The sequence below is a fragment of the Amphibalanus amphitrite genome, unplaced genomic scaffold (assembly GCF_019059575.1).
Source record: "Amphibalanus amphitrite isolate SeventyFive unplaced genomic scaffold, NRLGWU_Aamphi_draft 000232F_arrow, whole genome shotgun sequence".
NCBI lineage: Eukaryota > Metazoa > Arthropoda > Thecostraca > Balanomorpha > Balanidae > Amphibalanus > Amphibalanus amphitrite.
In genome coordinates, this window is record NW_024881727.1 from 768,077 (window position 1) to 781,579 (window position 13,503).

At 48.0% G+C, this 13,503-nt stretch overlaps 1 protein-coding gene across 2 annotated transcripts; it reads right to left on the reverse strand.

Moving 5' to 3' along the window:
- Positions 1–30: 30 nt before the first annotated feature.
- On the reverse strand, positions 31–13,263 carry LOC122385829 (GRIP1-associated protein 1-like). 2 transcript variants are annotated; one of them, XM_043374404.1, is made up of 18 exons: positions 13,194–13,263; positions 10,194–10,302; positions 9,843–9,909; positions 9,432–9,628; positions 9,055–9,144; positions 8,238–8,398; positions 7,789–7,931; positions 7,251–7,458; positions 7,035–7,116; positions 6,662–6,757; positions 5,003–5,425; positions 4,550–4,696; positions 4,106–4,330; positions 3,703–3,780; positions 3,207–3,354; positions 2,707–2,870; positions 2,157–2,319; positions 31–1,700 (listed from the first exon to the last, which is right to left on the reverse strand). In XM_043374404.1, the coding sequence occupies exons 2-18, from the start codon at positions 10,233–10,235 to the stop codon at positions 1,498–1,500; spliced, it is 2,637 nt and encodes an 878-aa protein (XP_043230339.1). In that variant the 5' UTR covers positions 10,236–10,302; positions 13,194–13,263; the 3' UTR covers positions 31–1,497. The 2 variants fall into 2 exon arrangements, with proteins under 2 accessions (XP_043230339.1, XP_043230341.1); XM_043374406.1 differs by having other exon boundaries at positions 13,126–13,232.
- Positions 13,264–13,503: the final 240 nt, after the last annotated feature.

Consider the following 13,503-nt stretch of genomic DNA (forward strand, 5'->3'; position numbering starts at 1 on the left):
GAAATCCTGGGACTCCTCAGAAAGATGGTATTGTGGTGTGTACATGTATTTACGAACTGTAATAAATATATCTAGTACGCATTGTGTACTGCCGTTATTACAGAGCCCGGCGCGGGTAGCACACAAGTCCCTAGTCGGCGTTAATAGTCATTGACTATGAACTGACAGCTGATAGCCGCAAGACGGAAGGCGCCGAGGTTTACTAGGTAATATAAAAATAAAATATACTGGATAAAATATAGCTGCACTTCTGCAAACATCGTTAGCCTCAAAGCGTCCATTGCCCAAAATAGACCTACCAAAAGCGCTATTACTGATAGTGTTACCGCTAAACACACAAAGCAAGGTCGCATGTTATGCTGCCCGCGGCCCATTTCAGTAAAGCAGTTCCAATCACAATTCAGCACACCACCATTCCTCGACTCTTGCAGAGCCCAATTCGAATACATATTCAGGTCGCTAAGCTACAGAGGGTATAAAATGTCTCTCTTCTGCTGTGCTGACTGCGCCACAGATGTATTACATGTGAATATATCTGGCCTCCCAGAGCCTGAATGACCACGACAAGCGAACATGAACCAGGCTGCCCACTGCCACAGGGTGAAGCACCGCTGCCAGCGGCGCGCTGGAGTCGCCAGCCAGGCGGACCGCACAAACAACTAGCCCCGTATTAGGGCCCGGCTGTGGTACTAAACAATGGACATACTTTTATAACAAAAGTAGTCTGTGCAAAGCCCGCACAATCACGCAGCTCAGATAAAATATACAGCCGATCCTGCGTTCATCTAATTTCTCTAGCTCTGTAGCGATACCCGATTCTGCCCCAAGGAACACTCCCCAACATTTCAAGTCTCTCAACAAACGTCCGAAACTCCGCTTTGAGCAGCCAACACCCGCAAAACACGCCCCATTACCTCGGAACACACGTCAACCACGGTACAAAACATATTCTCTGGTTGCGCCGGGCCGCACAGGAAACCGCTATCACATTGCACATCAGATCATTCAGGCGCGGCGCAGAATACACACAATGGGAGCGCGAGCCACGACAGATCCGCGCTACAGAGCGGAGCTCATCCCGCGTCAGATCTACGCAGGAAAGATTATGCGACACTAGGCGGCTTCGTGGAACTCTTGGGTTGACGGCCATTCGCTACTGGACGTCCAAAGCAGCAATGGCAGCTCAGGCGAACCGTTATAGACACGATATGTCCAACAGTGAAGCTTCGGCCACATTCTGAGGCGCAGCTCAATAAAGTCCCGAAAAGTGCAAACACTTCAAGTGACGGGGACGATATGCCTACGTCCTAAAATCACGAATCCCCGAAATTCTCATCATGACACATATTATGGGCAATGAGCCTTAACTAAACTCCCCAGATATCACACTAAATTGGATACAAGTCACAAAAGCAACAATCCCCAATTCTCAAAAAAGTTCACAAAGTTAAATACACTTCACAAAACCCGCACGCTATCCCGACTCTCGCCTTTCGTTCAGGACTGCGTCGCCTGACGTCGGGCGGCCTCCAGCTCTTTGGACATGATCTGCAGGTCCTTCTGCAGGTGCATGTTCTTGGTGAGCGTCTCCTCCAGCATGCGCTGCATCCGACGCTGCATCTCTCGCTGCTGCTCGTCCAGAGACAGGTGCTTCACAAAGTCCACCAGCTTCTTCACGGGCGTCAGGCTCTCAGCGCCGCCTGTCGTGATAAAAGGGACGATTTAGTTGTTGATGATGATCTGGTGTTTAAGGGCGCACCAGCAACGAGGCTATATGGCGCCCATATCTAACCATTCTTCCTCAAAGTCGTGGGTTAACGTTCAGGAAAACTGGATCAATTGCATGGAACGAGTTAGACAGTCCCTTTCTTCAAAGAGAAATATCAAATCATTAGCTGTGCCTCAGAAGAAGGGGATATGTACTGCTGCCTTACAAATTTACCCACTTCGGTCAATCAGCCCATCCCCGTCCCCACCAACAACACATAGGTATTCCACACAGGCGATGGCTGTTTCTCTCCAGACCCATTCACCCCCCCCCCCGCAGATTAATATCCTCTCCCCTTTCCATACCAGTCCTCTGTCGTCCCTCGGGCGATGCACCGCTCCGGCCATATCCCCCCTCCCCCCACTGCTCCCCTCTCCCCTTTCCATACCAGTCCTCTGCCGACCCTCCGGCGAGTGCACCGCTCCGGTCGGCTGGCGTCCCTCCATACAGTAGAACTGGATCAGCGCCGCCTTGTTGGCCAGGTCGTCGGCCAGCGCTCCGCTGCTCTGCTCCAGGTGGTTCAGCTTCTCCTCCACACGCCACTTCTCCTCCTGGGGGCCAACGGGGCATGGCGGTGAGTGGAGTGAAAAGAAGGCACATTCATGCAAGCGGGCCGAAGGGAAACTAAGACGTCAATGCCATTGCGAGCATATTGAGTGAAGTCATCAGATTTGCAGGCAACGATCATTCATCATGACTAGAGGGCCGGTCGCATAAAGATGTGTTTTGCATCGAAGTGACAAATGTGACGTAAGTGACAAATGACTGATGCCGACAAATATAAAGCAGACATTCAACACCCTTCAATACCCTCGCCCCTCCCCTCTCACAAGTCATTGAATCAGCTCCAGTGTAGGTACATACCAACTATCTTACCGGCAGTATACCGCTGCGGCGGTTGATGTCTTCCATAATCACGCCCCCGTGACGGGACTGACCTGAAGCCGTGTGATGCGCGCCAGCAGACTGACGGTCTCGGTGTCGACCGGCGAGTCGCCACTGCCGTTCACAGAGGGAGGTGCCGCGCCGCCATTCTCCCCACTCATCAGACTCCAGCTGGATACCGACTGGGCGTCCGATTCGGGAGGAGGGGACAGCTCGGCTGGGGAGGGAGGGGGAGTCAGACTACAGCTGGACACCGACTGAGCGTCCGACTCAGGGGGGAGAGAGCTTTGCTGGGGGGGGGGGGGCAGCGGGAACATCAGACTTATCGCTGCGTTCAACCGTTTTCAACTTAACAAACGATAAGCAAATAGCCAAATTGACGGGTTGTGAAATTGGGCGAAATCGCCATTAGGAAAATTTACACATTTTTTCACTGCCTCGGGGTCATTATAAAAAAAACGCAACTAGAAGACTGTTTTAAGTGTTCCACAGCACAAAGCCCATAAACCCTCCACGACCACAGACAAATCGCATACTCGTATACCACGCGCACCTGATTTGTCGGCGAACGATGTGTCCTGGAGCGCCTGCTGTAGCCGGTCAGCCCGGCGCCGCTCCTGTGCCAGCTGTCGCCGCAGGTCCTTGGTGATCGAGGCGCCCTTCCGCTCGTGGATCCGCTTCTCGTCAACGCTGTCCTTCACCTGCGGGAGGAGGTCGTGGCGGGTGGTGGCGTTACGGATTCGTTCGCAACTCTGCCATAGGCACATGGACACCAGGGAATAATGCCATCACAGGCAGGATGAAATACTATAAACAAGACACAACAACTGCCTAAATATTGCACAGAACGATGCTGAGTTGACGGCTATCGTAACACCTCTGAAACACGTCACAATAAACTTCAACTCACAGGTGTATTCTGTTACGCATCAGCAACCAACAGCTTTTCAGGTGATCTCCTCCACCCACAAATGCTGTGACGTGATGGCCCCTTTGACATAAACCATGATAACGGTTGGCAGTTGGCAAACAGCCCGGAAATGACTCACCTCCTGTCTGAGGGTGGCCACCTTCTCCTTGAACTCTGACAGCTGGGCTGAGCTGATCTCCAGCTGGGTGTTTAGGTCCTGATGGAGAGAAGCGGAGAGTGTCGTAACGTGACTGCACGCATAATGCCCAAGAATATCTCGCATATAACCGACTGGCATCGGTAATATCAAATAAGTAGCAAAGGTGATATAACAGTCACAAATCCTTCACTTCGATGTTTTCATCCATCGAATTTTGCGTCTGGTGAGCGTCTTCGTGAATCTTCATAGATAGATTTTAGAGATTCTACTACTCCAAGGGGCACTGGTCTTCACATGGCTTCAGTTAGCAGTTAACATTAGCACACATAGAACACTTCGCATTTCTAGAAGTCGTAGCACGCAGCATATTGTCACGCCTCACCTTCACGGTCTCGGCATGCGCCTGCTCGGCGGCCTCCTTCTCCTGCCGCAGCTGCTGACGCTCCTGATCCCGCTCCTGCTGCTCCTGCTGGAGCCGGGCCGTCAGCTCCCGCTCCTGATCAGCGGCTCGCTGCTCCTGCTCCTGACGCTGTCGACGCTCGGCCTCCAGTGATTCCTGGACTCGGCCCAGCTCGGCTTCGACGCGGGAGAGCTTATCACGGGTCTCCTGAGGGCAGCAAAATGAAGGCGATATGACAAGAAGATCTATACTGAATATGCACTGTTCTAGGGTTGGTATATCAAATATGATCAATGGAGAAAATAAGCCCAGCAATAAATTATGCGACATGGCCAACTCATCATTAACAGTGTACAGCAGGCCTAAGCCCGCATTGCCACCAATAACCCCTGTACTTTTATCAAGCCCTCCCTCATCTAGCTATACCTGCAGTTCGGTGGCTGTGCTGTCAGCCAGTGCCTGCACCTGGCGCCGCGCCTCCTCGGCCGCTCCCAGTGCCTCACTGTGCTCCACAGTTAGCTGCTGGATGTGAATCGCCATCTCGTCCAGCACCGACTTACGCTTCTGCGCCAGCTGGAACGGGAGAGCGAGGTGAGAAGTGATTAGGACGGCTAAAAACCAGAGTGCAAAGATTAAATTAATGATTCATATGCTTACGTTTTGCGTTGAAAATATCCTTTTATACATTCGGCAGCACACCCTATCTTTTCCATGAATTTTACACAAGTAGTAACCGACAAAGTGGAATAACGGAATAAGAAAATATCAACGCAAATTGCTATCAACGGGCGCTGTGATTGGGATGCCAAAGTCTCTAGTAAAATCAGCAGCAAACTGTAAAGTGCTCCCGATCCAACATGTAGCAAACGACTCTCTCACCTTCAGGGCGTCGTCCCGCTCCGTCTCCGTCTCGGCTCTGCGCGCCTCCGTCTCCTGCAGACGAGCCTCCGTCTCCGTGCGTCTCTCGTCCGTCTCCGCCAGTCGACGCTGAGACTCGGCCAGCTCCGCCGTCCGCGCCTCCAGCCGCGTCTGAGCGTCTCCCAGCGCCGCCTCAGTCTCCTGGAGACGCGTCTGGATTTCCTGGAGACGCGTCTGGGTCTCCTGGAGACGCTTCTCTGTCTCTCTGAGCTGCGCCGCGGATGTCTCCTGCGCTGCCGCGGCAGTGCGTCGGGTCTCCTCCAGCCGAGAGGTGAGGTCGGTGATTTGAGCGGCCAGCCGGACGGTCTCGGTAGGGTCGATGGTAGAGGAGGGAGCGGTGGTGGAGTCCGCCGTACCACCGGACGTGCCGTCGTCTGGAGAGTCCTGTGGGCAGACGGAGGTGATGTGTCACTGAAGGCGAGCTGTTGTAAAAGCGGTAGGCACAGGAGATACGCGTAGCGCGTATGTACTGTGTGATACCTGTTCCCGCTAGCGATGCGACGAGAGCAATAACTTTAACCCGCGCACCGACGGGGGTCTGCGCCAACTTAGTACCGACGGGGGGGGGGGGGGGGGCGGATGACCGCCCCCCTGAGATCTCGAGAACGAAGCAAGATAGCGACAAGCGGTAAACGGCATCGGATACGCACGGTCAAGATCTACAATTTTTACAAAGGTCATTTTCAGGTCAGGTCAAAGATGACGTCACAGGGGTCGAAAAAGTCAAAATGGTGGCGCTAAATATGGAGAGAGTTTTTCTCGAATAACTTTCGAATTAGTCAAGATAGGAACAAACTAAGGGCATCATCGTGATCCTCTCGTCAATCCGCATCGAATGATATATATGTTGACCTCGAAAGGTCAAGGTCAAAGGTTGACCTCAGGTCACGTGACCTCGAGGTCATCATGTATATCATTCGATGCGTCTTGACGAGCTGAACACAATGAGACCATCCACGCGTCTGTATCTTGTTCCTGTACGGAGTTATTGGCCAAAAACCTTTGGTGACCTTTGATGACGTCACATGACCTCACAGCTGCCCAACAGCAAAACAGACCTCAAGGTAGTGAAGGTTGATCGTATATGAAGTCATGTATGGTATATGGGGCCATTCCGACCCGTTTCAGTGGTAAAAATAGGGAGTTGATTTTTTCCCCCATTGACTTATAATGGGGAGGTCGCGAAATTGACCTGACCTTAGGTCACCGATATCAAAATTCCGAGATATACAAATTGTAGCTACTAATGACCTAATAACATCCTGCGACTTTCAAAGGCCTCCGACAACTACTGTAGCTCTGGCACGGTGACAAAGTTGCAAAAAAGTGACTTGAGGTTGGGTCATTCAAAGTGACCTGGTGACCTGACCTTGAAAGGTAGGAGGTTCAAACTTGCACACCATGTGTAAAATTGATAAGGGAATAGTCATACCAAATTTCGCGGCGCTACGCGCCGCGGTTTTCCCGCTATTCGCGAAAAACCTCAGGGGGGGGGGGCGGATATCCGCCCCCCCCCCCCGTCGGTGCGCGGGTTAAGCAAAATGAAATCACAAAACTGGTGGGTAGCATTCACAATATACCATGACGTTATCACAAACATGCCAGCTCATCCAGACTCACCACGGACTCGTATTTGGCGAGTCGTTCCGTCAGGCCTGTGATGGTGGCTGCGGCCTTCTCCCGCTCAGCCTTGAGCACCGCATAGCCGTTGTTGAGCTGAAACAGACATAAGGGCATCGTAACCGCTCAGTATGGCTCGGTTGTTTTAAAACGTCGTTCACTAAATACACTATCGCAGTATATGGATAGGGGATGCTGCAGGATGTCCGCAACATTCTGAGCCCACAATTATTCGTTCTACTCCGAAAGAACAAAAACATAGCGATGGTCTTCATCTTCGTATGCCTACAATTATTTCACAATGCAACCCACACCTAAAATGTATGAGTGAAACTCGTCCTCTTTAACTATTCCTCTATGCAGAGTCACTCACCTGAGTCTGGTATCGCTGCATCTTGGCCTTGGCCTCCTCCGTCTCCTTCTGTAGCTGCTGCTTCAGGTCGTCGATCTCCGATCTACAGCGACAAAACATCCGAGTTACTTCGGAACATAGCACCTCGTAGGGTTCAACTCCAAAACTATCATTTCCATCTTGGAGTCTAGTAACAACCCACCTATGTCCTGTCCCCATTAGTCAATCAATACTTACTGCTTGCTCTGTCGCAGCGCCTCCATCTCCGCCTGCAGGCTGAGGTAGCTGTCGTGCTTCTTGGCCAGCTTCTGTCGCAGCTGTTCGGCCTCGACCCCGCCTCCTCCTCCGGAGGAGGAGCTGGCGCCGCCCGTCTCCCGCAGTCGCCGCAGCTCGGTACGGGCCAGCTCCAGCTCTCGGCGCGTGGTGTCCAGTGACAGACGCATGTCTGGAAACGACGGGACAGTATCGGAGTGTCAATGGACTGATACGATTCATCGATATAAAATATTGTACTATACGAAAAAAATGGCAAAGTTGGTCACAAAGTACGAATGACAGGGATCCCGCCATATCAAAGGGTACAATAAAAAACGATGATCATGCAAGAACAAGAACAGCCTGCTCAGAACTTAACACCAATAATAGTAGGTAGCGTTATTAACTGAAACCGTATAACTACATAAGAAGTTACAGAAAGCAGAACATTTCGTTCACAATCACAATATACAACTCCGCATAAACTGCAAATACAAGCGTGCACAGCGTTGTCGCTCACCGGCGTACTGTTCGATGTCGCTCTGCAGCTCCTGGATCTTGTGCTCGGCTGCCTCGAGCAGTTCGTGCGCGCCGCCGGCCGCCTTTTTGTAGCAGACCTCGCCGGAGCCCACCTCCACATACTCGGCATCCTCCGTGGCCACCCTTTGCGGGCAGCGACGGGGACGGGAATGGAATGGGTGAACTACGAGAACTCTCATGCAGTGAACCAAGCGTGAGTGCGGTTTAAACGCATATTTTCCATAACTCATACAATGTTTCCATCATAACTCCATTGAATTGCAAATAAACAGCTCTACGATGGATTTAGAATTTCAATAAGTGAACCAGCATAAAAAACCAGCAAATATCATAAAAATTTCAGTTGAATTCGATAACTAAAAGTACCCGTGCCTGAATAAGTTGAGGTAACACTCAACAAACTGCCTGATCTTCCAGCTGCGAACTCACGGGTTGGCGTCCTCTGGCCGGGCGGCTCTCTCCAGCTGCGTGTTGACCTGTGTCAGGGCGGTGACCTTGTCCCTGAGCTCAGTCAGCTGAGTCTCCGTCTGACGGCGGCAGCTGCCGAGCTCCTCCCGCAGAGCCTCGCTCTCGGCACGGAGACGCAGCGCCTGAACACGAAGGGATGGATAAAAAGTACGCGATAATTGAAGTGAAATATAACCAAAAGTAAAAATCAAGAGAAAAGTTAAAAGTAAATTTGAAGTAGGTGAAAAAGCACGTCTTGATTAAAACTATGGAAAGAAACGGAAACATGAACACAAATAATTACAAAGTGGACATACAAAGAGCATACCTAAACATCGACAAACCTCTCTAACCCACGCGACATTTTGTTTTCGGTTTCGACTGGAATCGTCCCTATATAGTCCATTATTGTTCAGTTTAGCAAAGAACACACGAAACACATTGCCTCTACTAGAGATGTCAATCGGATACCAACTTTTTGGTATACCGATACCAAACCGATACCAACTTGGTATTTGGCATTTCAATCGTAATGTGTTTGGTATTTTGTTGGTACCATGGGCCCTCACTAATGTATATAACAGGCCAAGAAATCGGTAAAGAGTTGGTATTGCCCTCAATTTCCCAAGTTGGTTTGGTTTCGGTATTTCTCCATGGTTTTGGTTGGTATTTGGTTTGGTATCGGTATTCCGATTTTCTGTAATTGACATCACTAGCCTCTACCCAGTGCTTTGCGACTTTTCCGCACCCATCCTCCAAACCGCACATGACCCCCTCCCCGGCGCGCCCGCCTACTCACCTCCTCAGCGTACTGTGTCTCCAGCAGCTCCGGTTTGCCCGCCTGCAGTGCCTTCAGCTCCTGTTCCAGCTTCTCATTGGCGGAAACGTACTGAAACGGACGGGCCACGGACGTCACGTCGTCACGTCACGGTGAACTCACATCGAGACAGACATCAAAAGATCGCAGAAACGTGGAAACGCAGAAACGTGGAAACGCAGAAACGTGGGAAATAAGCGTGAAAATAAACGTAGGATAGCATCGTAGGAAGTGGAAAACCAGACAGATGCGAAACAAAACATAGTTACCACATCAAAATGAAAATGAGCTTGAAATTCTTAAGGGTAATAAATGTCGCCATCACCCTCTGATACTAGTTTGCTTTTGGAGGAACTGACCACGGACAGTTCCTGCAGCAGTGTCTGATTCTGCAGGCGGAAGTCGTCCTCCTGAGAGAGCAGCTTCTTCTCGAGGTTGGTGTTGGCCTGCATCAGCAGCTCCAGCTCCCGCGCCTTTTTGCTCTTATCGACCACCTGTTGTAGTCGCGCCGTCTCGGCGGCTGACCGCTGCAGTCGCGCCTGCAGCTCCGACAGAGCTGCACGGACAACGGCAAACGGTAATTGGATAACAAAACACATCATATGTGTCAATGAGCGTGAATGGCACGACAAAACATTACTTTCACCACACTGGGTATCATAAAATGGAAAGTTAGGCATTAGGAAGCATCCAACTAACAGAGCTACACCCTTCCACACATCAATGATGCTTGAAAAAAGTTGAAATGCCATAGTGCAGATGGGACTCACCTGCCTCCTGCTTTCTATTCCTATCTTCCAAAGCATAATTGGTAGTTTTGAGCTCCAAAAACTGGTTCTGAAAGAAAAACAGTTACATTTGCTTCACACAATGAAGAAAAATGTCCCAGACAGGAATCTTAGTTTTTTTTTTTTTTTTAGCAATTCCAGTCAAAATGAGATGTTACAACATCTGCAATTTGCCTTTTGGATGTGAATAAATCTTGACATGCTTTTGCAGTGTAGATAATTAATCTATCAGGCTTACATTCTGTCAATGTTTTATCAACTGAAATTGGTTATAAAACATTAAATAAATTTTACAATATTTTGCACTGAACCATGAGCAATGATGAAACTCACTTGAAGCTGTGTGAATTCCTCTTCAGAAATTCCCTGACTCATTTTTTCTTCAATGACAAGCCAATGATCCTAGCAGGTAGCTAATCTTCAGCTGGCAAATAATATTCGGCTGAAACAAACAACAAATAAATTTGAAATAGGTATTCAGAAGGTCTTTAGTTATAATGATGTTCAATTATCAATCTAACCTTTATAACAACAATCCAATTTATGCTTCTCCACTAAGAAATTACCCAGTCACTCATGTCTGATGTCATCCTCTTTTCCTTCTAGATCAAGATGACTTTACTAAGTCAGGCATTTCACAGTAGGCAGGAATACTGCTTGGTCATCCTTTTATATTACTGTGCTGCAGGATTCTTTGTGTTTATTTGTCTCTCATTGGTAGAATAATCCGGTCCATGCTGTTTACAAATGTGGGGGTAAGAAAAACTACTTACAGTATTTAGACAAGTCCTTACAAGAAAAACTGTAGTTACCTACCTATTGCTGGCAATTGGCAGAGCCAGCAACATTTTGGAAAGAAGCATGGTAGAGTACCTGCCTCCTAGAATTACTTATTGAAAATTTATAATAGATTCATCTTCAAGCACCCATAGAGACATTAAACTATAATAGTTAGCACCTCAACTGACAACATGATTGTTGACCTACAATGAAGTTTAACCTCGTAACACCCACACTCCCTCCAGCACCAACTAAAATTAATTGACTGACAGACTCTATGCAGCCTAGCTTCCTACAGCTGGTTGAAATTGTTTATTGTTTATTGTTTATTTTTATTGTTTATGTTGATACCAATATGAAACAGCAGAAATTTTAGGTTGTAGGTTGGTAGGTTTGTAGGTTCTTAGGTTGAAGCGGTTGTAGGTTTGTCTGTAGGTTGTAGTTAACCCGCGCCCCAGTGGCGGTCTCAGCCAACTTCGCCCTAGTGGGGGGGGGCATATGTTACCACCCACCTCTAACTCAAAAACTAAGAGGGCTAGAAAGACGCGGTAAAAAGCAGTCGATAGCTCTCAATGCGTACGTTTGAAAGTATTTCAGTCATTTTTCACCTTAGAGCAATATTGGGGTCACCAGAGGTCATCAAAGGTCAAAATTTGCCAATTGTCATGATATTTTTCAGAAAACATACCGCTATCTCAGGAACTATGGTAGCTAGAAAAACGCATGGGGGAGCAATCGATAGCTTTTGAACTCTGCTTTTGAAAAGGTCATTATCAATATTGACCTCAGGTCAACGGTTTAGCCTCCAGAGGCCAAAAACTCCAAAAATAGCTGTTTTTACGAAAAGTGTTTTTCGACAATAACTTTCGACTACAAAAAGCCACGGCATTTCTATTGCCAGAATCGTGTTCCCCTCGCCGAGACGCGTCGATTGAACTATAATTTGACCTTGAAAGGTCAACTTTAAAATTTGACCTCAGGTCAAGGTCATGACCTTACCGGAAAAGGTAATGTTGCATATCAGTCGATGCGTCTCAACAAGACAAACACAATGAGACCATCCCCAGCGTTCTATCTCTTTCCAATCGCGAGTTATTGGCAAAAAACTGTTTGTAGCCTCAAGTGACCTCGGATGACCTGTCTGGAGGCTATCAGCAAAAATGACACCTTGGTCATCACGAGTGGACTAAATCATTGTGATTCTGAAATATTTGGACTGTTCCGATGCGTACACACGGATCTAGAGGCATTTTCATTTTTCTCCATTGACTTGTAATGGAAAGGTCACGCCACTGACCTGACCTTAGGTCACGGATATAAAAAATCCGAGATATACAAATTGTAGGCGCCCATAACAGCATGCAATCCACCAAGTTTAAAACCTTTCTGACAAACACTGCAGGCTGGACATGATTGCAAACTTTTTTTTAGGCTTGAACAGTTAACTTGACCTGGTGACCTGACCTGACATGACCTGGGGTCAAAAATTTCACACATTGTCCAAAATTGATGTACCAAAAGCTACCCCAAGCGGCGCGGCGCTACGCGCCGCGGTTTTTTATTTATACGCAAAAAACGCGACAGGGTGGTAACATATGCCCCCCCCCACTGGGGCGAAGGTTAAGTAGGTAAGGTTAGGTCAGGTTGAATTTAGTTTGTTTTTTTTCCTTTTATTGTGAAACATGTAAGTATCATTTTTGGATTCAGGTCTCAGGATGTCAAATAGTGATAGATTATAAAAAAAATTATCCTTGAAATCTTCTTAGGACTTCATCTTGACAGTTATCGACATGTCCAGGTGGCAACCACCTGGCACTTGGCAGTGTTGCTGTGTGGTCAGGCCAGCTGTGCATGTGCTCCAACCAGGCCACCTCATCCTCATGGTGTATAAAGGACAGTAAGCCTAGGTCACAGCCAGAGCTGTGAATTGAAACTAAGCTTCAGCATCAATATCAACATGAGCATCTTGAATAACAGTTATGGGCATGATGCTGACTCAAACGAGTGATCCGGGCACTTAAGTCTTAAACCATAGCTCTGTTCCCCCCCTCCCGTTTATTTATCAGCAGGCTGCGAGCATGCTGCTACTTCTTGGCTTCTCATTGGTCGAATTCAAGTGGTCTATTCGTTAGATCAATGAGAGGCCAAGAAGCGCCAGCAATAACTTCCTTATATGGGGAAAACCGACAGCACACCGATAAAAAACAGCGACCAAACAGAGCTCAGGGCGAGGGTTGAGCTGGTCTATGACAAATATGCTAGTTTAGAGCATACTGTTTTGTTTTCCTTAAGATATGGAAGTTGTCTGTCCCAAAATGGGAAACCAAACTGAATCGTAACGCAACTGTTAACTGTTTCAGAAGAGCCTACTTAGAAGTGCACATCAAAAGTACATTAGCAGCTAGTCAACCAGCATGAAAATATTGATGACCATAAAAAAACAAGCAATTGTCATGACATGTGAAATCAGTCGTATTTCCCTTACCACGGTTGTTGTTGTTGTTGGAATAGGACGCGTAGCCTTACCACGCTATATAGATCGAACTTTCTTACCTTATGAAACCACTCACTCGACCCAATCAATCCACACAAACAACAAACAACACCAACACGACGCAAATGTGTGGGAGACAGGGAACATATGGTAGCCTATTATTTCGATATGGTAGCGGAATTCTTTCGTCATAGCTAAGAACTGGTCAGTTTCAAAATGCAATAACGGGATTTGAAACACCAGCATCCTAATTTATTATGTATACAATATCAAATATAATGATTATTGTGATTCAAATACCATTTAAAAGTAAGAACAAAGGAGTGAGTGAAAATAAAAAAAACAATTTTTATCCCAGGCCCAAAAACC

Bases quoted from the DNA above. Each gene is read 5' to 3' on its own strand.
- LOC122385829 (XM_043374404.1), bottom strand. From the start codon at position 10,235: ATGAGTCAGGGAATTTCTGAAGAGGAATTCACACAGCTTCAA. The intron at 9,910-10,193 runs GTGAGTTTCATC...TTTTTCTTTCAG, and splicing joins AGGAATTCACACAGCTTCAA to AACCAGTTTTTGGAGCTCAA. The intron at 2,320-2,706 runs GTCAGTCCCGTC...GTTGGCCCCCAG, and splicing joins CGCGCATCACACGGCTTCAG to GAGGAGAAGTGGCGTGTGGA.